General features: G+C 41.2%; 2 protein-coding genes across 4 annotated transcripts in view; one reads left to right on the top strand and one right to left on the bottom strand.

Moving 5' to 3' along the window:
• The first annotated feature begins 254 nt into the window (after positions 1 to 254).
• Positions 255 to 23,508, top strand: ctsa (cathepsin A). The gene is made up of 15 exons (XM_029685028.2): positions 255 to 363; positions 580 to 740; positions 1,050 to 1,161; positions 1,904 to 1,954; positions 2,536 to 2,622; positions 3,000 to 3,155; positions 10,847 to 10,938; positions 11,142 to 11,226; positions 14,743 to 14,834; positions 18,065 to 18,143; positions 18,622 to 18,770; positions 19,271 to 19,346; positions 21,140 to 21,229; positions 21,472 to 21,573; positions 22,268 to 23,508. The coding sequence occupies exons 2-15, from the start codon at positions 580 to 582 to the stop codon at positions 22,349 to 22,351; spliced, it is 1,416 nt and encodes a 471-aa protein (XP_029540888.1). The 5' UTR covers positions 255 to 363; the 3' UTR covers positions 22,352 to 23,508.
• Positions 23,151 to 26,565, bottom strand: part of pltp (phospholipid transfer protein) — a 24,645-nt gene continuing 21,230 nt past the window's right edge. For all 3 annotated transcript variants that reach the window (XM_029684997.2, XM_029685006.2, XM_029685014.2), the window contains exons 14-16: positions 24,816 to 24,879; positions 24,599 to 24,675; positions 23,151 to 24,313 (exon numbers count right to left, since the gene is read on the bottom strand). In XM_029684997.2, coding sequence (XP_029540857.1) covers positions 24,218 to 24,313; positions 24,599 to 24,675; positions 24,816 to 24,879 — 237 coding nt within the window. In that variant the 3' untranslated portion in view covers positions 23,151 to 24,217. The remainder of the gene's footprint in view (positions 24,314 to 24,598; positions 24,676 to 24,815; positions 24,880 to 26,565) is intronic.

The raw sequence follows: 26,565 nt of genomic DNA, 5'->3' as shown, positions 1-26,565 counted from the left end.
ATAGAGTTATAAGAACCCTATTATGTTGCATAAAACAACCATTTGATGCAATAACAGTATTATAATGTAATCTTGTAATTTCACCCACAACACCACGCTACTAACCTTATGCCTAACCCTAACTTTTTTTTCATTAATTTTACACTCCAGCCAATGTTGACTTTGTGGCTGTGGTAACTAGTGACAACCATGTGAGGCCAAACGTCTGCGCAATTTGAAGCGCGCTAATGCGTTGTCATGTGACCAGCTCATCACGAGCTCCAGCCGCAAAAGGGAACACATGACTACTCCTTCCGTGATCTGTGAGTGCATAAGTATTGTAGCTGTTTTGTAGGTACCTACGGCCTAATTCGGACGAAAAAGGTAAGTGCCAGTGTTGGTTCATCCAGCGCATTAATAATGCAGTGTACTCAAATACCCGTTTACTCTTGTTTACTTAAACCTTGGCTAGCCTGTTGCAATCACTGTTGACATCTTCTCGGACTTTAACTAGCTAACGTTAGATTGTCTTTCAAGTCTAGACATGTCATAACTTGTTACTAGTAAACTGCTTAAAATGTCAGGTCATTTTACTCCCAGATGTATCATTTGGCGTTGTCCCTGCTGTTCGGAGCCTTGGGGACTCTCGGCGCACCTGACGTGGATGAAATAAAGTTTCTCCCTGGGCTTCAAAAGCAGCCTAACTTCAAACAGTATTCGGGTTACTTCAATGTGGCCGGCAACAAACACCTTCACTACTGGTGAGTGGGTAGCCTTATCTTTTTAGCCATTTATAATGGCTTAGTAGTGTCCTAATAACTAGTTACATATGTATTTCAAACCTAAAGGGAGCATTTTATGTGTAGGGAGCATTTTATGTGTAGGGCACATGACTTTAGTAATGAGGAAGTGTCTTGGTTTGTATGAGGGAACATTCAAACCAGTATACAACTTAATTTGACACCCATCCAGCTTATCGCTTGAGTAGTTTTATATTTGATCAGTTCTGCAAGTTATGTCTACAGACTTCATGTGGGTACCATGTCCTACACTGCTTCCCTGTCATGCAGGTTTGTGGAGTCTCAGAAGGATCCAGCTTCCAGCCCAGTGGTTCTGTGGCTGAATGGTGGCCCTGGTTGCAGCTCCCTTGACGGTTTGCTCACAGAACATGGGCCTTTCTTGGTAAGGAGAAACGCCAAAAAATGATCTAGTTGCCTCTTACACTTTAGATTACCAGTGATGTATTGTTCTCTATCTTATTGCCCTTTGCTTTTGTCTCTGCCCAATGTTTACCATGCTTTGTTGCTGCCATACTTTGTTGTTTTTAGGGCTCTTGTCGTGATGTTCCTTTGTTCTACTTTTTAGAATTAATCCCAGCTCTGTCCCTGCAGGAGGCCTTTTGGTAGGCTGTCATTGTCAATAAGAATTTGTTTTTAACTAACTTTCCTAGTGAAATAAAACAATCTGTTACACTTCTACTTCTGGGATATTTGGTCAGCTGTGATTTAGTTCTGGGTCCATACATGGTCAAAATTGAGACTTGTGAGAAGTCTTCTCTCTCAATAGGAAACCCTCAGTCAAAGCACCACCAACCCTTCTGCTAATTTCACCACATGTGCAAAGCAGTTACAGTTTAAGCACTGCCTTTGCCACATCTATGTCCAAATAATCAGTGATGACAACCCAAACACTACAACTGCTGCTTGTTATCCTATGCATTCAATCCCGTCGTGACAGATTCTTCGGTACATGCATATTATCTGTCCATGAGAGGTTAGATGCTGCTCGTTCAATTCTCCTGTTAGTGTAAATGATCAGAGGGCAATCTAACAACTGAATTTATCATTGTATTCCATTTAAGTTGTATTGTTGCCATGCCAGTGGTTCTGTAGTCTTTGAACGCAGTCTTATGATCTCATTTCAGATTCAGAACGATGGCATGTCATTGGAGTACAACCCCTATTCCTGGAACATGGTTTGTCTCTTTCTTTCCTCTAGCATATCTTTCCTAACCTGGTCCAAGGTCTGTTTGTGCTCTTGCCAAATCCATTGCTGTAAGTGTCACGATGGCACAGACTGGCATTCAGACTAGAAAGATATCTTGGTACCAGTCAGAAGTTTGGACATCTACTCATTAAAGGGTTTTTCTTTATACTATTTCTTATGTCGTAGAATAATAAAGACAACTATGAAGTAACCAAGTGTTCAACAAATCTAAATATATATTTTTTTCTTCTCAAGTAGCCTCCCTTGACAGCTTTGCACACTTGGTCAACCAGCTTCACCTGGAATGCTTTTCTAACAGCCTTGAATGAGTTCTCACAAATTCTGAGCATTTGTTGGCTGCTTTTACTTCACTCTACAGTCCAACTAATCCCAAACAGTCTAATTTGTTGAACACTTTTTTTGGGGGGGGGGGGGTACTAGGTTATTTCATAGTTGCTGTATTTTCTACAATGTAGAAATAAAAACCCTTGACTGTAGTTGTCTTATTAACCATTCCATTGGGTGGCAGTGCTCCATTTATACACATTATAGCAGATGTGGTGTTTTTAGATTGCCAACATGCTGTACCTGGAGTCCCCAGCAGGTGTTGGATATTCATACTCCGACGATAGCAACTACACCACCAATGACACTGAGGTGAGTTATCAATATGCACGGTACCTGAAGAACCACTGTTTAACCCGTTAGGGGACATGTTGAGGAACCCAGGACCTAATTGACTTGTGAAATCATTGGGATTACTCGTAGCCACTGATTTTTAAGTAACGCAGTTTATCAGATGGTTTTATCCAATGTGACTGACAAATGTATGGCCACACTATTGTATTGGTGACCCTAACTGCAATTTAGCCCACGACCCTTTACCAACTGAGCCTCACAGGACCACCCATCAAGACTGACACATAAAGCCAAATATTTACATGTGCATTATGAATATCCAAATAGCCATTTACTATTAATGGAGTCACTGCTGTGACTGTACATAAGCTTATGGAGTTCTATGTTTTCTCTAGGTGTCCATGAATAACTTCCTGGCCTTGAAAGAGTTCTTCAAAGCCTTCCCAGAGTACATCAAGAATGAGTTCTTCCTGACGGGTGAGAGCTACGGCGGCATCTACATCCCCACCCTGGCAGAGAGAGTGATGGAGGACGCCAGCATGAACCTGCAGGTGAGGAAGATGGCCTGCAATCCCAAATGCCACCCTATCCCATGGGCAGAAGTAGAGCAGAGCACTCAATGGGAACTAGGATGCATCTGTAGGAGTTCATCCCTTCAGTAACTCTCTCGTCCCCCGCCGAATCTGAAATTGAAAGAGTAATATCCATAGTGGTTGGCTTATTTGAGTGCAAGGTTGAGCTGGCTTCACTGTAATGCCTATCAATCCAGCCCCTCCTGATCTAGGAGGTTGAGTTACCATGGGTAGAAGGGAGCGATTTAGTTGTATGTTTGGAAATGTCTACTGGCTACCACGCTCCCTCATTGACAGTTGTCGCATTGTAGGGGTTTTCCTCAACACTGGTCTTTGAAGAAATGCTTTCTGCTTGGTTTAGCCGAATGCGCACCACTGCATTTAAAATTGTTTGTCATTGTAGGTTGTGGTACATTTTCACCTAAGTCCTCAAGTAAGAATGGATGTTAAATGTTTTTCCTCCAGGCTAATGTAGGCTATTTCATAGATTTATTTTCAAGTCTCCTAATCATGCTGGCTATTCATAACCACATTAATGTAAAGTGTAGACAATCATTTTAAATACTGTTGCAGTTTAATGGCTACAGGGTCATCTGCCTTCCCTATAGCTCATTATGGTGGGACGTTGCTCTAGACAACCAAGTGCTAACAGTCTTTAAGTCATTGTCAGGCATTTCAAACATTATCCAAAGGTTTATTTTTGGGGTGTTTTCAATATAGACTGGCTTTCATCAAGCTGCCCACTCCAGAAAAAGCTTTTGTAACCAGTGCCTCCATCCTGGTTCAGGTTGTCAACCTACCAGGGTGGTTACAAACAGCACATGAATGAAATCTTGTGTTGATCAAATCTTTAGCTTTAAAGCAGTATCCATGTCCATAGGATGTAGTGATCACAATATCATAGCCATATCTAGGAAAACCAAAGGCTGGGCCTAATAGTGTAGAAGACAACATAATACATTTTTTTATGTACTCTTATGTTGTAAAGAATATTTGCTGGTGTGTAATGAGGCGCAACCATATTTGCATTTGACGCTTATGAAATTGTTTATTCCAGTTACTAATAAGCATGCATCGATGTTAGAAAATTACTGAACTGCTCAATCCTTGTGGATTGATGAGGAATTTGAAAATTGTATGGTTGAGGCGACAGGTATGGCAATGAAATGGCTGCACAACTGATTGGCAAATAGATCATGTGACTTAACTGGGATAAAAGTAATAATAATAAACTAAGAAAACATAGTAAAAAGTATTTGAGCACCTTGAATGAAACTTTGGCTCATTAATCACAACCCACGGTTTTCATCGGCGAGATTAGCAAATTTCGGCATGACATGCCAGCGACAGAGGCCAACACTACATCAACTATATTGCTTTCAGACCCTTTTACTTTTCCCACATTTTGCTACATTATAGCCTTATTCTAAAATTGACTGAATGATTTAAAAATCTACACAATACCCTGTAATACCAAGCAAAAACAGGTTTTTGAAATGTTAGTAAATGTATTTAAAAAATATATTTTTTTTAATTCAGACCCTCGGCCATTAGACTCAAAATTGAGCTCAGGTGCGTCCTGTTTCCATTTCTCATCCTTCAGATGTTTGTACAACTTGATTGGAGTCTACCTGTAGTAAAGTCAATTGATTGGACAGGATTTGGAAAGGCACACACCTGTCTATATAAGGTCCCACAGTTGACAGTGCATGTCAGAGCAAAAACAAAGCTATAAGATTGACGTAACTGTCTGTAGAGCTCCGAGACAGGATTGTCACATTACAGATCTGGGGAAGGGTACCAGAAAAACACTTCTGCAGTGACTGTCCCCAAGAACAGTGAACCCCATTTTGTTTGGAACAACCACGACTCTTCCTCAAGCTGGCTGCCCGGCCAAAATGAGCAATCGGAGTAGGGGTCTTTCTCAGGTAGGTGACAAATAACCCGATGGTCATTCTGACAGAGCTCCAGAGTTCCTCTGGAGATGGGAGAACCTTCCACAAGGACAACCACCTCTGCAGCACTCCACCAATTTAGGCTTTTATGGTAGTGGCCAGACGGAAGCCACTCCTCAGTAAAAGGCACATGACAGCCTGCTTGGAGTTTGCCAAAAGGCACCTAAAGGACTCAAAACATGAGAAATAAGATTCTCTTCTGACATAAAATTCATCCACGACAAGAACATGCTCCAGAGCAGTTGTGACCTCCGACTGGGGTGAGAGTTCACCTAACCAACAGGACAACTACCTTAAGCACACAGCCAAGACGACACAGTGGCTTCGGGACAAGTCTCCTTGAGAAATGGAATGTCCTTGAGTGGCCCGGCCAGACTTGAACCCCATCAAACATCTCTGGGGAGACCTGAAAATGGCTGCAGTAAAGCTCTCCATCCAACCTGACAGAGCTTGAGAGGATCTGCAGAGAAGAATGGGAGACACTCCAAATACAGGTGTGCCAAGCTTGTGTCATACCCAAGAAGACTCTGTTGTAATTGCTGCCAAAGGGTCTGAATGCTTAAGGAAATGTGAAATTTCAATTTATTTTTAATACTTTTGCTAATTTACCTTTGTTGATTGAGGGAATAACAATTTATAATTTTAGTTTAAGGGTATAAAGTAACAAGTGAAGGTCTGAGTACTCTGACCAAATTATGAGAGGCAAGTGTGGAAGAGGTGAAAGTTCTGTCAATGACAAGCCACCGTGGTCTGACAACTTGGCTGGAAAATTACTGAGCATAATAGGGCATGATATTGCCATGCCTAACTTAAATTTTAATCTTACTAGAAAGTGTGTCCTCAAGCCTGGAGGGTTAACAAGTCATTCTGCTACCCAAGAATGGTAAAGCCCCCTTTACCGGTTCAAATGGCTGACCAATCGGCCTGTTACAACCTTTTGGAAATAATTGTCTGACTAGATACAATGCTAATTTCAAGTAAACCAATTGACGAGACTTGAGCATGCTTATAGGAATGACATTCAACAAGCACAGGACTTACACAAATGACAAGCTTGTGGGGGCTGTTAGACTTCAGTGCAGCTTTTGACATTATTGGTCTGATGGCAAACTTCTTATGCTTTACACCCCTGCTATATTTTGGATTGTTAACTTAATGGTAGCCTCTAAACATAATCCAGGTAGAATCAGGAATGCCCCAGGGCAGATGTCTCAACCGCTATTTTAAAAAATTAAATAAATTACCCCCCCCCCCACAACTTTAACCTGTCTGGCACCAGTGGGACGGTAGCGTCCCACCTGACCAACATCCAGTGTAAGTGCAGGGTGGCCAATTCAAACATCTCGTAATTAAAATTCCTCAAACATACAAGTATTGAACACCATTTTAAAGCTAAACTTCTTGTTAATCCAACCACAGTGTCTGCTTTCAAAAAGGCTTTACGGCAAAAGCACACCATGCGATTTATGTTAGGTCAGCGCCTAGCCACAGAACCATACAGCCATTTTCCAACCAAGGAGAGATGTCGGAAATAGCGTTAAAATTAATCACTCCCAGGTCTCCATGTTAGACATCTTTAGGATGTTTTTATCAAATCTTTAATAATATTCCAACTGGACAATTCCCTTCTCTTTAGAAATGAAAGGGAACTCACGGCCACGCGTGTGACTAAACTCTAGGCTTTCAACCAGATCTCTGGTTCAAACAGCTCTTATTCGCTCCCCTTTCACAGTAGAAGCCTGAAACAACATTTCTAGACTGTTGACATCTAGTGGGAAGCCTTAGGAAGTTTAATCTGACCCCATTTACACTGTATAGGATAGGCAATCACTTAAAACTACATACCTCAGATTTCCCACTTCCTGGTTGGATTTTTCTCAGGTTTTCACCTGCCTTATGAGTTCTGTTATACTCAGACATCATTCAAACAGTTTTAGAAACTTCAGAGTTTTTCTATCCAAATCTACTAATCATATGCATATTCTAGCTTTTGGGTGTGAGTAGCAGGCAGTTTACACTGGGCACACTTTTCATCAGGACATAAATACTGCCCCCGAATCCAAAGAAGTTAATGACATGGCCTAAAAATCATGTCTACTCTAAATAAGCTTTGTACTTTTTTTTCAAGGCAAATACACTGCATTTCAAATAGTCAGCAATCGATTGAATTCAAGGCTAAATATAAGACCTGCTAATTTAACTGACTTTCTTGCATTCATCACAGATCTGGCTTTCAAGTCTGTCTATGAAAATTCCCTTTGTTACAAATATAACTAGAAGCATGCATAATGCACTTTCATTAACTTATTGTCGTGGGCATGGGAAATCTAATGTCTCATCAAGCCCATGTGCTAGTGGTTAGTCAACTAATCTTTATATTTCACGTTTAGTTAACTTGGATATATTTGCTTGCTAACAAAAGTTAAACAGTTGAATTGTTTTTCAGGTTATTTAGAACATGACAGACAGCTATGGAAAGCTCAAACCAAGTTTATTCACCCAACTGTTCAAATAGCTTAACTGAGATTTCCCCACCAGCCCGTGTGTACACACCCTACTTTAGGAAAAGTCTCCTCCTTCCCTCAACATTACATCTTTATTGCTAGCCAGGAAATGTAGTGATGTGGGTAATTCAATGCCATACAACATGTGGCTTCCAACTGCTATTAAAACTAAATGCATGCTCTTCAACCGATCGCTGCCCCTCCCGACTAGCATCACTACTCTGGAAGGTTCTGACTTAGAATATGTGGACAACTTCAAATACCTAGGTGTCTGGTTACTGTAGTCACATTAAACATCTCCAATCCAAAATTAAATCTAGAATCAACTTCCTATTTTGCAACAAGCATCCCTCACTCATGCTGTAAAACTGACCATCCTACTGAGCCTAGACTTCGGCGATGTCATTTACAGTATAGCCTCCCTCCACTTCGACCAATATGCTCTTGTTGACTGGTCCTCACTACATATTCATTGGTAAGGCCCCGCCTTATCTCAGCTCACTGGTCACCATAGCAACACACACTTCAGCAGGTATATTTCACTGGTCATCCCCGAAGCCAACGTAACCTTTGGCCGCCTTTCCTTCCAGTTCTCTGCTGCCAATGATTGGAACGAATTTCAAAATCACTGAAGCTGTAGACTTATCTCCCTCACTAACGTTACGTGTCAGCTGTCAGAGCAGTTTACCGATCACTGCAGCTGTACACAGCCCATCTGTAAATAGCCCATCCAACTACCTACCTTATCCCCATGTTTGTTTTTTTCTTTTTTGCACACCAGTATTTGTACTTGCACGTAGTTGATGTTTACATACCTTAGTCAACTACATTTAAACTCGGTTTTTCATAATTCTTGACATTTAATCCTATTAAAAATTCCCTGTTTTATGTCAGTAAGGATCACTGCTTTATTTGAATAATGTGAAATGAGAATGATTTATAGCTTTTATTTCTTTAATATCATAACCAGTGGTTCAGAAGTTTACATGCACTCAATTAGTATTTAGTAGCATTGCCTTTTAATTTGTTCAACTTGGGTCAAATGTTTTGGGTAGCCTTCCACAAGCTTCCCACAATTTGGGTTAATTTTGGTGCATTCCTCCTGACAGAGCTGGTGTAACTGAGTCAGGTTTGTAGGCCTCCTTGCTCGCACACGCTTTTTCAGTTTTGCCCACAAATTTTCTATACGATTGAGGTCAGGGCTTTGTGATGGCCACTCCAATACCATGACTTTGTTGTCCTTAAGCCATTTTGCCACAAGTTTAGAATTATGCTTGGGGTCATTGTCTGTTTGGAATACCCATTTGCGACCAAGCTTTAACTTCCTGACTGATTTCATTAGATGTTGCTTCAATATATCCAAATCTTTTTCCGCCCTCATGATACCATCTATTTTATGAAGTGCACCAGTCCCCCCTGCAGTAAAACACCCCCACAACATGATGCTGCCACCCCCATGCTTCACGGTTGGGATGGTCTTCTTTGGCTTGCAAACCTCTCCCCTTTTCCTCCAAACATAACGATGGTCATTATGGCCAAACAGTTATATTTTTGTTTCATCAGACCAGAGGACATTTCTCAAAAGTACGATCTTTGTCCCCATGTGCAGTTGCAAACTGTAGTCTGGATTTTTTTTTTATGGGGGTTTTGTAGCAGTGGCTTCTTCCTTGCTGAGCGGCCTTTCAGGTTGTTGATATACGACTCGTTTTACTGTGGATATAGATACTTTTGTACCTGTTTCCTCCAGCATCTTCACAAGGTCCTTTGCTGTTGTTCTGGGATTGATTTGCACTTTTCGCACCAAAGTACGTTCATCTCTAGGAGACAGAACGCGTCTCCTTCCTGAGCAGTATGACTGCTGCGTGGTCCCATGGTGTTTATACTTGCGTACTATTGTTTGTACAGATGAATGTGGTACCTTCATGCATTTGGAAATGGCAGAGGCACTGAGTTTGAAGGTAGGCCTCAAAATGCATCCACAGGTACACCTCCAATTGACTCATGATGTCAATTAGCCTATCAGAAGCTTCTAAAGCAGTGACATCCTTCTCTGAAATTTCCCAAGCTGTTTTAAAGGCACAGTCAACTTAGTGTATGTAAACTTCTGACCTGCTGGAATTGTAATACAGTGAAATCTTTTGTTGCACTGCTTTGCTTTATCTTGGGCAGGTTGCAGTAGTAAATGAGAACTTGTTCTCAACTGGCCTACCTGGTGAAATAAAATTAAAATTAACTAAATGCAGTGTCTATGAATGCGGATGACTCAACACTACACTTTAGTGACTGAAATGACTGCAACTCTTAACAAAGAGCAGCAGTTTCAGAATGGGTGGCGAGGAAGTTGGTCCTAAATATTTCAAACTAAAAGCATTGTATTAGACAAATCATTCACTAAAACCCAAACCTTAACTTAATTAATCATGCTCAATTTCCACATTTATTGCAAGTTGAGGTGACTAAACTGCTTCGCTTAACGCTGGATTCTTAACTGTCATGGTCAAAACATATTGATACAGTAGTAGCTAAGCTGGGTAGTAGTCTATCCTTAATAAAATGCTGCTCTGCCATACCAACGCTATCAAGGCAGGCCCTAGTTGTCGCAGCTTGACTACTGTTCAGTCGTGTGGTCAGGTGCCACGGACCTCGGATGTACTATTGTCTCAGAACAGGGCAGCATGGCTGGCCCTTAAACATACACTGGGCGCTAACATTATGTATTTCAATCTCTCATGGCTCAAAGTGGAATAGTTTGACTTCATCCCTACTTGTTTTTGTAAGGTGTTGACAATTTGAATGTGCCGTCTGTTTAAACTGCTTGCACACCGCTCTGTCACCAATGGCTACCCCACAAGCAATGCCACCAGAGGCCTCTTAGTCCCCAAGTCCAGAACAGACCAAGGGAGGTGTACAGTACTACATGGAACTCTATTCCACATCAGGTAACTGATGCAAGTGCTAGAATCAGATTAAAAAATGAGCTTTATGGAACAGCAGGTACTGTGAAGAGACACTCGTCTGCACACTCTACCTACATGTAAATGGTAATATTGGTGTATGGGGTTATTATACATTTTGTATTGTAGTGGTATAATATGTGATTTAAGTTCCTTAATGTGTTTGGACCCCAGGTAGAGTAGCTGCTTCCTTGGAAGGAACTAATGACGATTCCCTAAAACAAATCAGATTAACAATTTGTATTTTTTTCTCCAAGGGTATTGCAGTTGGCAATGGGATGTCAAGTTATGAGATGAACGACAACTCTCTCGTCTACTTTGCTTATTACCATGGACTCCTTGGGACAAGGTACTGTTATTGCGTTTTCCTAATGTCATATCCTGGTCTCAGATCTGTTTTTGTCTCCTTGCCAATTTATGTTTTTGTCAAAGCTAAGCATGCTGGGTATGATGGTACCAAGAGACTAGCTCTTAGTCAGGCTCTGTTTTTAAGTGAAGCCTACATGCACAGAATGAATGACCACTGGTTATGTGGTTCTGTGTTCCTGGCAGTTTGTGGAGTGACTTGCAGGCCTATTGCTGCGACGGTGGAAAATGTGACTTCTACAACAATCAGAACCCTAACTGCTCCAGTAATGTGAGTCCATTTACGATGATTGATTCTCCATTTTTAATAGATGTTGGATTTATTGACAACGTTCTTCGGTCACATTGATTCTCAATGGAAACAAGGCACTAAAAAGTATTGTAAGTCTAGAGGTATATTCAGTAGTTGCTATGACTAGTTTGTGTAAAATACTGTTAATTGTCAGCATCAATTTACTAGTTTTACTGTTTTCTACATTGTAGAATAATGACGTCACCTATGGAATCATGTAGTAACCAAGTGTTTTTAAATAAATCAAAATATATTTTGATTTGTTTAAAGTAGCCACACTTCACTGTTTTGCATTCTCTCAACCAGCTTCATGAGGTAGTCACCTGGAATGCATTTCAGTAACAGGTGTGCATTGGTAAAAGCTAATTTGTGGAAGTTCTTTCTGCAAAGTGTTTTAGAATATCAGTTGTGTTGTGACAAGGTAGAGGTGGTATAAAGATGGCCCTATTTGGTAAAAGACCAAGTCCATATTATGGCAAAAAAAAGCTCAAATAGCCAAAGAGAAATGCAGTCCATTACTTTAAGACATGAAGGTCAGTCTGAATAATGTCAAGAACTTTGAAAGTTTCTTTAAGTGCAGTTGCGATGAAACTGGCTCTCATGAGGACCGCCACAGGAAAGGAAGACCCTGAGTTACCTCTATTGAACTTATCCTCTGCAGCAGAGTTACCAGCCTTAGAAATTGGTAATTAACTGCACCTCAAATTGCAGCCCCAATAAATGCTTCAAGGAGTTCAAGTAACAGACACATAAACTGTTCAGAGGAGACTGTGAATCAGGCCTTCATGGTCGAATTGCTGCAAAGAAACTAGAGGTCGACCAATTAATCGGCATGGCCGATTTCAAGTTTACATAACAATCTGCATTTTTGGATGCCGATTGAACTCCGAGGAGACTGCGTGGCAGGCTGACCACCTGTTATGCGAGTGCAGCAAGGAGCCAAGTTAAGCTGCTAGCTTCCATTTAACGTATCTTTAAAAAAAACAATGAATCTTCACATAATCACTAGGTAACTACACATGGTTGATATTACTAATTTATTTAGCTTGTCCTGCTGTTGCATATAATAAATGCGGTGCCTGTTAATTTATCATCGAATCACAGCCTACGGGTGATTTTAATAAGCGCCTTGGTGGGAAAAAAGCACTCATTGCACCAGTGTACCTAAACATCAATGCCTTTCTAAAAATCAATACACGTGTATTAAAAAAATAAACGGAATATTTAGTTAAAATTGCCTGCTAACATGAATTTATTTTACTTAGGGAAATTGTGTCCCTTCACTTGCGTTCTGTGCAAGCAGAGTCAGAGTATGCAGCGGTGGCCCGTTCTTGTAGGTTCATGCTCTACAACATCCGCAGAGTACGACCCTGCCTCACACAGGAAGCAGCGCAGGTCCTAATCCAGGCACTTGTCATCTCCCGTCTGGATTACTGCAACTCGCTGTTGGCTGGGCTCCCTGCCTGTGCCATTAAACCCCTACAACTCATCCAGAACGCCGCAGCCCGTCTGGTGTTCAACCTTCCCAAGTTCTCTCACGTCACCCCGCTCCTCCGCTCTCTCCACTGGCTTCCAGTTGAAGCTCGCATCCGCTACAAGACCATGGTGCTTGCCTACGGAGCTGTGAGGGGAACGGCACCTCAGTACCTCCAGGCTCTGATCAGGCCCTACACCCAAACAAGGGCACTGCGTTCATCCACCTCTGGCCTGCTCGCCTCCCTACCACTGAGGAAGTACAGTTCCCGCGCAGCCCAGTCAAAACTGTTCGCTGCTCTGGCCCCCCAATGGTGGAACAAACTCCCTCACGACGCCAGGACAGCGGAGTCAATCACCACCTTCCGGAGACACCTGAAACCCCACCTCTTTCAGGAATACCTAGGATAGGATAAAGTAATCCTTCTCACCCCCCGCCCCCCTTAAAAGATTTAGATGCACTATTGTAAAGTGGCTGTTCCACTGGATGTCTTAAGGTGAACGCACCAATTTGTAAGTCGCTCTGGATAAGAGCGTCTGCTAAATGACTTAAATGTAAATGTAAATGTAAGGTTGGGCCACCTGGCTCTTTGCGAACTGTGTGAAGACCATTTCTTCTTAACAAAGACTATTTTGCCAGAATTTTACTTAATTATGATGACATTGACTGTTGTGCAATATTTAGACTTATGGATGCCACCTGTTTGATTAAAATACTGAACGGTTCTGTATTTCACTGAAAGAATAAGTTTTGTTTCTGACGTGATTGTTTCCGGATTTGACAAGTCTCGTATTACTGTTTATTATAAAGTCTGGTCTGAGCGGTGGTAGGCAGCAGCAGTGCTGTTTTATGACTTCAAGCCTATCAACTCCTGAGATTAGGCTGGCAATGCATAAGTGCATGTAAGAACATCCAATAGTCAAAGGTATATGAAATACAAATGGCGTAGAGATGGTCCTTTAATTCCTATAACTAAAACTTCTTAACTGGGAATATTGAAGACTCATGTTAAAAGGAGCCACCAGCTTTCATATGTTCCAAGCAAGGAACTTAAATGTTAGGATTTTTACATGGCACATATTGCACTTTTACTTCCAACACTTTTTGCATTATTTAAACCAAATTATAAAATTTTCATTTGAGAAAATAAATAATATAAAGTTAAAATGAGTTTCATTCAGTATTGTTGTAATTGTCATTATTACAAAGGTGTGACTCTATTTAATCTATGGGCTTTTTTGGTCCTCCAATCAATATCGCTGTTGATTATGACCAGAATCATAATCTGTCTACATCTAAAAGAAACCACTAATGGACATTAGACCGGTGGAAATCTGTCCATTAGATTTTTGGTTCCAACCGCCGTGTCTTTGTGGCGCAGAGTAGGGGAACGGATGATCTCTGCATGTGTGGTTTACACCATGAAGCTTGGGGTTGCTTTGCTTGTGAGTCTGATTATATTTAATTCAAGGCCCGCTTAACCAACATGGTTACCACAGTATTCTGTAGTGATACGCCATCCCATCTGGCATGCGCTTTAGTGGGATGATCATTCATTTTTTCAACAGGACAATGACCAACCTTTCTAGGCTGTGTAAGAGCTATTTGACCAAGAAGGAGAGTGATGGAGTGGGGCATCAGATGACCTGGCCTCCACAATCCCCTGACCTCAACCCAATTGAGATGGTTTGGGATGAGTTGGACCACAGAGTGAAGGAAAAGCAGCAAACAATTGTTCAGTGTATGTGGGATCTCGTTCAAGACTGTTGGAGAAGCATTCCTCATGAAGCTGGTTGTGAGAAGGCCAAGAGTGCACATCTGTCATGAAGGCAAAGGGTGGCTACTTTGAGTCTAAAATCAAAATATATTTTGATTTAACACTTTTTTTGGTTAATAAATAATTCCATAAGGGTTCAGTTTGTCTTCACTATTAATCTATAATATAGTAAAATAGACACCCTTGAATGAGTAGGTGTCCAAAGTTGTCTGGTAACTATTAATTTGATCTTTATATCACCTAGCTTAATGAGGTGCAGGATGTTGTCTACAATTCTGGACTGAACATCTACAACCTGTATGCCCCCTGTCCTGGAGGAGTTGGCCAGAGAGTTGGGTAAGACCAGTTACTTGACAGATTTCACTGTTTCACACGAACCAGCTTAACTCCTACATGAAAATGAAGGATTTCAAGTTGGGGTCAATTAAATTTGGGAAGTTAACATACTCATTTTTGGAATTAGATGTTCTGTTTACTTCCTGGATTGAATTGGAATGTACACCCTGCTTAATACACAAGCTATGGTAATTCAACTGAATCTCAGACCTGAGGTGTATCCTATGATTTTAGGTAATGTACTTTGGGTTTTCTAAAGCTATTCAGCTTCAGCCATACTACTACGGTGGTTATTACTGTTCCGCAAGCCGCTAACTCTAGCAGGCACGTGCATGTCATGCATGCTAGTCGAACGCCCAACTCTTCATTGACACTTGCTAAGTCAGTGCCACATTGTAATTTGTGCTGAAATCAAAACGAAACACCATCTTACAGATTCTGTAGGCTATGGTGTGAAATGGGCTCTTTTAGAAGTGCTGGCTTTATTTTATTATCGTCAGTGTATTGCTTATCAATTCACAAGCAATACATAGCGTTACTTTTTAGTGTGTGAAGTTAAAGTAATTCTCATTACTAAATGTGATTCATTTTAAAACCTGTATTTAATCGGTCATCTTCCTCATATGAAGTGACTTCTGAAGCCATCTTTAAGTGACTGTTGATTTCATTGGTCCTAAAGTTGTGGCTCACACTTCATTCAGGACAAATTGAGTTGGTTTGCCCTGCAACAGGTTCATTCTGAAGGTTTCGTTGCCATAGAAATATACCTGTTAGAAAGGTGAACCACTTGGTACTGGTTGACCAAAGTTGCCTTTAACTCTAACCACGTATGTGAACGTCCATTTTTCAGGACCCTGTCTTTCAAAGAATTCGTATAAATCCAAATAACGTCAGATCTTCATTGTAAAGGGTTTAAACACTTTCCCATGCTTGTTCAATGAACCATAAACAATTAATGAACATGCACCTGTGGAACGGTCATTAAGACACTAACAACTTAAAGACTGTAGGCAATTAAGGTCACAGTTATGGCAAGTTAGGACACTAAAGAGGTCTTTCTACTGACTCTGAAACACCAAACAAAGATGCCCAGGGTCCCTGCTCATCTGTGTTACAGGGAAGACATCCTCCTCCCATGTGGTACCCTTCCTGCAGGCTTATCCTGACATGACCCTTCGGCATGACAATGCCATCACGCACAGAACGAACAGTGGCTGATTTCCAGGCATGTTGGTGTTCTGCCATGGCCAGCGACGAGCAAAGATCTCAATCCCATTTAGTATGTCTGGGACCTGTTGGCTCTGAGTGTGAGGGCCACCCCCCCCCCCCCCCAGAAATGTCCCGGAACTTGCCGGTGCCTTGGTGGAAGAGTGGGTTAACATCTCACAACAAGAACGGGCAAATCTGGTGTAGTCAATGAGATGCAGCTGGTGGCCACACCAGATAGTGACTTTTGATTTTGACCCCCCCCCCTTGTTCAGGGATATATTAATCAATTTCTGTTAGTCACACGTCTGTGGAACTTGTTCAGTTTGTCTCAATCTCATGTTCACACATTTACACATGTTAAATTTGCTGAAAATAAATGTAGTTGAGGGTTTCTTTTTCTGAGTTAGGTATATGGCTCTGCATACAGTAGGTCCTAAGTCTTCAAATCAAATTGTATTGGTCACATACACATGGTTAGCAGATGATACTGCATGGTCAGAACATCTAACAATTTCACAACTACCTTATACATACAAGTGTAATGGAATGATTAAGGATATGTACATGTAAATATATGGTTGGCTGAACGGCATAGGCAAGATGGTATAGAGTACAGTATATACATATGAGATGAGTAATGTATGTAAACATTATATAAATTGTCATTGTTTGACTAGTGATGTATTTATTAGTGGCTAGAGATTTGAGTCCGTATGTTGGCAGCAGCCACTCAATGTTAGTGATGGCTGTTAAACAGTGATGGCCTTGAAGCTGTTTTTCAGTCTCTCGGTCCCAGCATTGATGCACCTGTACTGACCTAGCCTTCTGGATGATAGCGGGGTGAACAGGCTGTGTCTCAGGTGGTTGTCCTTGTTCTTTTTGGCCTTCCTGTGACATCGGGTGGTGTAGGTGTCCTGGAGGGCAGGTAGTTGGCCCCCACTTATGTAGTTGTGTCTTGGCTATCATTAATGGTATGATTTATCAAATCAAGTAACTGTTTAATTATTACGATTTAAAATAATCCTGTAACAATTTCCTCATTAGCGGTCTTGGTGTACCACGGAGAAGTTGAGTTACCATTTTTCCGAATAAACTCTTATGTAAAATCTTTTAGGTCAAAGGTATCTCTCATTCTGAATGTCGCTAAATCCTTGCTTATCTGCACGAACCCTAGCATAAATGATGAATTGGCTTAGTAAATAAATCGCACAGAATGACTTAAACACACAAACAGAATAGCTTATACATTGATTAGTACATAATGCAATGCAAATTCCCTAGTGGACAAAACCCTGACGACTTGGTAGACAATTGAAAGGGGTGGGGACAGAATGGACGAATTACATACAGTTGAGAACTAGGCTCATGGAAATGCTAATAATTTGCACATGAACAGCCGCTCATTCGAAAGAAAGGGTGTTGTCTGTGCTTGTGTGGCTGACTTAAGACTTCATATGGAAAAAACATTTCTCATTTTAAGGCCAACATTTCATCTCTCATATTTAATCATAAGTTCCCCAGCATTTGGATGTGAATCTGATCACTGGGAAATATACACATTCAGAGTTTTCCTGTCCTTTGTTACACCACAAATTAATAATGAATTCCATATTGTTTTAAGTACACAATGACCCTTCCAACTGCTTGGAATAGAGTTTCATTCAACCTTGTGTTACCATAATGCAACGCGTGTGTCTCTCTCTCTCGCGGAACAAATATATTTAACTTTAATTTCTGAGAGTGAGTGAGTTCCCCTGCAGGTATTTACGACTGTCATAAAACATACAGCTTCACCCCTCTTCCCCTCTGTGGGTGAGGGCGCTGTTGAGCGCACCCACTGTAACCTGATCCTTCAACTCTGAACCCGGGTCATGACATAGGGCCCTGCATACAGGTCTTATAGTAACTCCTCTCACCACCTATGCTCTGCATAGGTTAAGCTAGTAGGTGTCCTTCTTCTGCTCCAGATGTGTTAATGTCCTCTTGCTTTCTTCTCTGACATGTTGATGTTCTCTGTGCAGCACTGACAATGGGCACCTGGTGATTCGAGATCTGGGTAACAGTTTCATTAACCATGAATGGACTCAACTCTGGAACCAGGTACATTAATTTACTCTAAAAGAATACTTTGTGTTGAGGACCTGTTTCAATGGTTCCTTTTCACGTCTTTGGATGTTCACATTCTAGCTGATTTTGTTATATTTATGTATTAGCTGTACGCAATGGTAATTTGTAGTTGTGGCTTTTACCAGTCCCTTCAGTTAGCGTTTCTCATCAGTAAGGCTGGGTGTATATACTCAAAGCGGTCTCTGTAGCAAAACGTAAAGAGCAAGCATGGTTTCAACCTACATGTACCAAAATGTCCATAAGGAGCCTATCTGTACGATGCATGATTATGTCATAGTATGTCTAGGTGCAGTGTTGACCAAGGACAGAGCACATATTCTGACTGCAAATCAAGTCTTTCATTATATGAATTTAAATTAAAATCCTTCTGACTTCAATTCAAATGGACCCCCAACCCTGGTGTAGGAGACTTTATATCCGGCCTTAGTTGTGTACCTCTCCGATCTCGTAGAAGCTGAAGGGTGTGGCGTCTCTGTACAAGCTTGTGAGGCTAGACCCTCCCTGCACCAATTCTACCCCATCTACCTTGTACCTCAACAACCCCTACGTCAAAGCAGCCCTCCACATCTCCCCCTCTGCTCTACCCTGGTCGGTATGCAGGTAAGTTACGTTGGGTACAAGGATGAGGCAACTTGACTCACGGCTATCTGACGTTCAGAGGGTAGATAATATGGTCAAGATACAGGTCCTACATCCAGGTCTTGACACTGTCTTTTAACCCTTTATATGACGGGGTGTTGTGGGTGGGTTTATAGATTACCTAGGAGAAGTTTAAACATTTTTTTTTTTTTTTTAAACGATTTCTGTAATACTGAGTGGGGCAGAGCTGCACAATCCTGTTTACTCATTCACCCAAGTTGTTGGAACCTGTCATTTTGGGTCGGCACGAGAGTGAAAAGGGTTTCACTGGGCGACTGGGGCCAATAAAAGGTGATTGGTTCGGAGAGCAACAAACTTGCATTGGGTTAAATTGTTTAATTGATAACAGTGCTGTTTTGTGTTTCAGACTGGACCTGTTTTCCCCATCACTGCATCAATATAAATAACTGTAGGTTTAGGTCTTGATCTAGCTGGACTATTTGTGTTCTCTGCTGTTACAGCGCTGAGGTGAATCTGAACTACAACCGGCTGTACATGGATATGAGGAAGCAGTACCTGAAGCTGTTGGGAGCTCTGGTGAGCTTGTTAGTGTGTTCTTCCATATACTGTGTTTGAGCTTGCCTGGAACAATGGCGCCAATATAATGGTTCTAAAAGTGCGAACCCTGCACCATATCGGGCACTCCAGGCAGGCTCCATCACTTGGTGTGTGTGTACATGCATCCAGTACCAGTCAAAAGTACAGTGTAGAATAGTAGTGAAGACATCAACTATTGCCACTCCTAGTGAGGGTAGCAACAGTACTGAATTTTCTCCATTTTATAGATGTCTTACTGTGAACTGATGAACATCAAGGCTTTTAGAGATACTTATGTAACCCTTTCCAGCTTTATGCAAGGCAACTCTTCTGAGATCTTTTTTGTTCGAGGCATGGTTCACATCAGGCAATGCTTGTGAAAAGCTAACTCAAATTTTGTGTTTTATTTTTTTTAAATGGGTCAAGGCAGCTCTAACCAATGTCTCATTGATTGGACTCAAGGTTAGCTACCTAAATTAGTTTTTGGGTTCACCTATACTGTGAATGTTTTTTAAGAAGGAAAAATTCCACTTTATTTTTTACCTTTATTCAACTAGGCAAGTCAGTTAAGAACAAATTCTTATTTTCAATGATGGCCTAGGAACCGTGCCTGCCAGGGGCAGAATGACCGATTTTGTACCTTGTCAGCTTGGGGGTTTGAACTTGAAACCTTCCGGTTACTAGTTCAACGCTCTAACCACTAGGCTACCCTATTCACTTTTAATGCACTCATGTTAATTGAAATGCATACATTTACATTACATTTAAGTCATTTAGCAGACGCTCTTATCCAGAGCGACTTACAAATTGGTGCGTTCACCTTATGACATCCAGTGGAACTGCCACTTTACAATAGTGCATCTAAATATTTTAAGGGGGGTGAGAAGGATTACTTTATCCTATCCTAGGTATTCCTTAAAGAGGTGGGGTTTCAGGTGTCTCCGGAAGGTGGTGATTGACTCCGCTGTCCTGGCGTCGTGAGGGAGTTTGTTCCACCATTGGGGGGCCAGAGCAGCGAACAGTTTTGACTGGGCTGAGCGGGAACTGTACTTCCTCAGTGGTAGGGAGGCGAGCAGGCCAGAGGTGGATGAACGCAGTGCCCTTGTTTGGGTGTAGGGCCTGATCAGAGCCTGGAGGTACTGAGGTGCCGTTCCCCTCACAGCTCCGTAGGCAAGCACCATGGTCTTGTAGCGGATGCGAGCTTCAACTGGAAGCCAGTGGAGAGAGCGGAGGAGCGGGGTGACGTGAGAGAACTTGGGAAGGTTGAATACCAGACGGGCTGCGGCGTTCTGGATGAGTTGTAGGGGTTTAATGGCACAGGCAGGGAGCCCAGCCAACAGCGAGTTGCAGTAATCCAGACGGGAGATGACGAGTGCCTGGATTAGGACCTGCGCCGCTTCTTGTGTGAGGCAGGGTCGTACTCTGCGGATGTTGTAGAGCATGAACCTACAGGAACGGGCCCACCGCCTTGATGTTAGTTGAGAACGACAGGGTGTTGTCCAGGATCACCAGGTGACAACCTCATGAAGCTGGTTGAGATGATGCCAAAGTTGTCAAGACAAAGGAGGGCTACTTTGAAGAATCTCAAATATAAAATAAATTTGATTTTAACACTTTTTGGTTACTACATGATTCCCTGTTTCATAGTTTTGATGTCACTATTCTACAATCTAAAAATCCTGGAATGAGTAGGTGTCAACTTTTGACTGGTACTGTATGTGTATGAACCCAGGTCTGACTGTAATTAGTGGTCTTGGCAGTAGTGCTATAAATGTCTTCCGTCTGTCTTGTAGAAGTACAGAGTGCTGGTGTACAACGGTGACGTAGACATGGCCTGCAACTTCCTTGGAGACGAGTGGTTCGTGGAGTCTCTCCATCAGGAGGTAGATTAACCTTTTGCACAAAGTAAAGACACTACATGACCGGATGGGAACGGAACAGAGATGAGGTGTCATGTCCGGTTCTGTGTGCACCATGGGAAGTTTCCCTGAGTACAGCTCTAGGATCTGATTCCTTTCTCTCAATCAATTTAGTGGGAAATGCTAAACTGATGCAAGATCAGCAACAACTTCACCCTGTTCTATACTGTGGCATGGCCCTTGACCTCTGGCCCATTTCTCTCCAGGTCCAGGTGAAGAGGAGGCCTTGGCTCTACTACACCGGCGAGAGTCAGCAGGTGGGCGGTTTCGTCAAGGAGTTCTCCAACTTGGCCTTCCTCACCGTCAAGGTAACGATTTAACCAAATAGAAAATTCGAACCTGTGTTCCATCATTACCTGTGGCTGTATGGATTTCTGGTTGCAAGTACTATCATTTAGAACATTCTATTTAACATACTAAACTCTAACCCCCTGCCCTCTCCACTAGCCTGTTTGCGGATCTGTGCAAACTAACTCCATTAGGTAGAGCAATTTAACCCCAAAGACTTTGTATTAGATCACTGAGCTGAAGGCTAGGCAAGGTTTCAGATCTCAGACAAGACAACGATTCACAGAACAGTCTTGGTCACCAAACTGGTTCCTCCCTTCCCTTAGACCAAAGGAATAGGGGATTGTTGGAGGTTTTTGATAATGTTTCCGACCAGAACGAAGTCGGTTTTGCTGTCAGGTATACAGTACATTGTAGCCAATCACTGCAGTAAAAAGATTCTAATATTCCTCTCTGGGGAAGCAGGTACTGTGGAAAGATACCACTATCTTAACACGTAGCTTCAGAGAAAGTCCAGATTTGTGTTCAGTCTTGCCTGGAAAAACACAGGAGTGCTTTAAATCAGGGTTGTGTTCATTAGACACCAAATGGATGAAAACCGACTGGGAGTTCTGTTTTTTCAAAACGTTTAAGTGTTTTCCTTTGCGTTCCCTAATGAACATGACCCAGTTTGCCGGGAGAGTTCTAACCAACTTTCTCATTGTTTATCAACAGGGTTCAGGTCACATGGTCCCCACAGACAAGCCCATCGCTGCCTTCACCATGTTCTCTCGCTTCATCAAGAAACACCCCTACTGATCTGTGAACGAAGCCTTTATCCTGGTCCCAGATCTGTTTATGCCTTTTGTCAACCATGGGATTTGGCTGGCTATACAGCAGAAGCTGATCTGGGACCTGCTGAATAATTTGATTTGCACTAGTTTATGATAAAGCACTGGCTTGTAAATCCAAAGACCACTGACATAATGTTCCAAGTGTTTTGTTAGCCTGATCCCAGATCTGTTTATGCAGTTTGGTCAACCATGGTAGTTGGCTGGCTATACAGCAGAAGCTGATCTGAGACGAGGGCTAGTGTTTTGTCTGAAGCAGACGCCACACATTTAGATTCTGCTGAGATTGAGTTCAATCTATTTGTTAATTAGGAGAAATAAAAAATAAAATTCACTCACATTGGCTTGAGCTCTTACCACTAAGTATGTATTTAGCATTCCGTGGTACACAAGGCAATGGTGGGGTGACTCTTTACTTAAGTGAAATTCACTTAGTCTCTCATTGACATCAATCGGGGATGAAGTGGTTCTACCGACCGTTATAATGACAAAATGAAACCTTAGTTCACAAATATTCTTTATTTTTAGTAATTAGTCAATCTTATTAAAGATTCACTATGCAGAAACCACTTCCTGGTTACTAAAATTCTAATGGTCTTGTTTGACGAAATGAGCAGGTAGTGTAGATCATTGTACCATGTAAACCGCTGTGAATTCTTTTCAATAACCAAAAATATTGTTTAGGTTTTGTGCACAAGCTTCAAAGTAAGATGCAAAAATGGAACTTAAGACCAGGATGTATAGAAATGGCGCACATGGAACTGATCTATGCTTCTTAGACTTTATTTTAATGAGTGACAGATCTAGAATGCACATTTCTGTGAATTTGGTTGGGTCACCCAAAGTTCATATTGCAGCTTTAAGTGGAAGTTCAGCTATTAATTAAATAGGATTTACCCTTAATACCTGTAGGGAGTTTCTGTTCACTGTCAGGCATTCTTGTATTTTGGAAGAAGACACCTGGATGTGCTATAAATCATTAAAATAATAATCTGAAGTTATTACTAGTGCCTCATCGCAGAAATGATTACTTGTAATCACTTTGATCAAAAGGGAACATGTCTATGTTTAGCTGTATTCACATTGATTCTGCCATGGTTTCATAATAAAACCTGATCAACTTTGTTCACTTGTGTGTGATTTGGCAGCGACAAGAATGGTGTTTTATTGACTGACTTAACACTGCCGTACTGAATGTAAGGAGAACATGTTGATCATTGAATACTCTGTAGGTATAAAGCCATAATTCCTTTTGAACATTTCATGTCTTCTACGGTATTTCCTTCCAGCTAGCTCTTCTGTGGCTAATGGTAAGGAAGGTAGTTGTGTTTGTGAAAACATGTGAAATTCTCAAGTTGAATATTACACAGTAAAGCATTGTCATTTTTAAAAGGATAGTTCAGAACTGCACAATTCCTAAGAAATTACAAGGAGCATTGACATGACAATGGGCAATTACGTTAGAGGGCCAATATTGTTTTGAGTAGTGCAGGCACATGACTTGGTAAGGCAACCTGATCTCTATACAGGCAACAGTATAAATATCTGTAAAGCACTTCAAAATGGCAAATGGATATAAAATATGGAAGTTGCGGTATTATGGTGATCGTTATACATAAGCGTGATTTTTTTTTTTTTTTTGTCCAATTTCTATCTCAGAAATTGGACACGTAGCCTAGCGCCTTATCTTGAAGCCTTAATGTGTGTGATCTGCATGGTTTGTAGACTTACATTAGTCTACATGTTGAACATAGGGAAGTGACGTTGAAATGCAGGATTGGATAGAGTTATCTAAGATATCTATATCCTTAGTTATTTCAGGTGGCGAAACCTCTTAGATGGCGTTCTCGGCATCAGTCTGGATTTTCCTCTCGATCATCTCCCTCAGTCCCTTGCTGAAATGTAGGTTTGCCCCGATGATGAGGTAACCCTGAAAGGTCAAGGGTGGGAAAGCTGGTTGACTGCTGTACATCAACAGGGCCATGTTGAGAAGCCGAACATTGTGTGGAACATTCCAGATGTGAAATGAGAGCCGAAGTGTGCAACACAATATAGCTCCATGACATTGGGATTGGCTGAGATGTCAAGTTGATGTTGTAGGTGGCTACGGTTGTCAAATTGTGACAATTTCCACTTTCAGAAAATATTGCACCAGCAACAATTTGATAGAAGTATATTGAATGTGTTTTTGCACAACAGAAGCCTTGAAACTTACGTTATGATATTCCACCACTTCCTCTACGAAGTCCAAACCATCTGCAAGAGGGATCGAGACACCTCTCTTGGTCCAGTCTGAAATTGAATTCCGGATAAAAGTTGAAATGTTTAAAGTCAACAGTCTTAAAGAATTTCATGGGGTTCTGTTACCTAAATGTTTTATGTATATTGATGTACTGTGGGGTTACACTGATCTGCTATAAAAGGATACTTACTGTTGATGATTGGTACTATTGAGATCTGCAGCATAGTCTTCAGAGGGCCTTGTAGGGGAATAAGCTAAAGAGACAGACCAAAGGGTTTTGATGTACACTGAGTATACCAAACATTAAGAACACCTTCCTAATATTATACACTGAGTATACCAATCATTAAGAACACCTTCCTAATATTAAACACTGAGTATACCAAACATTAAGAACACCTTCCTAATATTATACACTGAGTATACCAAACATTAAGAACACCTTCCTAATATTATACACTGAGTATACCAATCATTAAGAACACCTTACTAATATTAAACACTGAGTATACCAAACATTAAGAACACCTTCCTAATATTATACACTGAGTATACCAATCATTAAGAACACCTTCCTAATATTATACACTGAGTATACCAAACATTAAGAACACCTTCCTAATATTATACACTGAGTATACCAATCATTAAGAACACCTTACTAATATTAAACACTGAGTATACCAAACATTAAGAACACCTTACTAATATTATACACTGAGTATACCAAACATTAAGAACACCTTCCTAATATTATACACTGAGTATACCAATCATTAAGAACACCTTCCTAATATTATACACTGAGAATACCAAACATTAAGAACACCTTCCTAATATTATACACTGAGTATACCAATCATTAAGAACACCTTACTAATATTAAACAATGAGTATACCAAACATTAAGAACACCTTCCTAATATTGAGTTGAACCCCTCCCACCCCCCCACCTTTGCCCTCAGAACAGCCTCAATTCGTCGGGAATGGACTCTACAAGGTGTCGAAGGCGTTCCACGGGGATACTGATCCATGTTGACGCCATTGCTTTCCACAGTTGTGTCCATTTGGCTGGATGTCCTTTGGGTGGTGGACCATTCTTGATACACACAGGAAACTGTTGAGCATGAAAAACCCAGCAGCGTTGCAGTTCTTGACACAAACCGCTGCGCCATGCACCAACTACCATATCTCATTCAAAGGGACTGAAATATTTTGTCTTGCCCATTCACTCTCTGAATGGCACACATACACAATCCATGTCTCAATTGTATCAAGGCTTGAAAATTCTTACTTTAACCTGTCTCCTCCCATTTATATAAACTGATTTAAAGTGGATTTAACAAGTGACAATAAGGGATCATAGTTTTCACCTGGTCAGTCTAGGAGTCATGGAAAGAGCAGGTGTTCATAATGTTTTGTATACTCAGTGTAATATTTGAAAATGACTTGATAGTGGATATTCATTATATTGAGAGAGAGAGAGGAAGATCCACCTGTATTATGTACCTGTAAGCTTTGTAACAGGGTAGGGGATACTGGACATGGTTGTCTCAGGTTGCTTGTCAAATGTGTACATTGTTGTAACAATTTAGATTAAAATCCATCTGGCCAATTCATGTCTGCATCACAAAACATGGAGGTAAGGGGAATTGTTTGTTTTTCAAAGGTGAAATTAAAAAGATTTAAAAGGTATTTCATCAAATGATAACTTCCTTGTACAGCTACAGTAGGTTACTATGTTGATCTCCATGCAGGTCCATCACACCACGATGCTGTACCTTCAAACTACTTCTACCAGAAACTACCTCAGTGCAAGAAGTTCTATTTCTTCTATTCTGATGCATTGACCAGTGAGAGAAACAAGGAGGATAACATAACTGTTGAGGTCAGTAAAGTTCCTGTTCAATGCACAGCCATCCCATGGATCCCGGTGGGAG

The sequence above is a fragment of the Oncorhynchus nerka genome, linkage group LG2 (assembly GCF_034236695.1).
Source record: "Oncorhynchus nerka isolate Pitt River linkage group LG2, Oner_Uvic_2.0, whole genome shotgun sequence".
NCBI lineage: Eukaryota > Metazoa > Chordata > Actinopteri > Salmoniformes > Salmonidae > Oncorhynchus > Oncorhynchus nerka.
Note: the sequence above shows the minus strand (reverse complement) of the source record. Positions and strands in the feature narration are given on the sequence as shown.

Bases quoted from the DNA above. Each gene is read 5' to 3' on its own strand.
- ctsa (XM_029685028.2), top strand. From the start codon at position 580: ATGTATCATTTGGCGTTGTCCCTGCTGTTCGGAGCCTTGGGGACTCTC. The intron at 2,623-2,999 runs GTGAGTTATCAA...TGTTTTCTCTAG, and splicing joins ACACCACCAATGACACTGAG to GTGTCCATGAATAACTTCCT. The intron at 18,144-18,621 runs GTACATTAATTT...CCGATCTCGTAG, and splicing joins GGACTCAACTCTGGAACCAG to AAGCTGAAGGGTGTGGCGTC.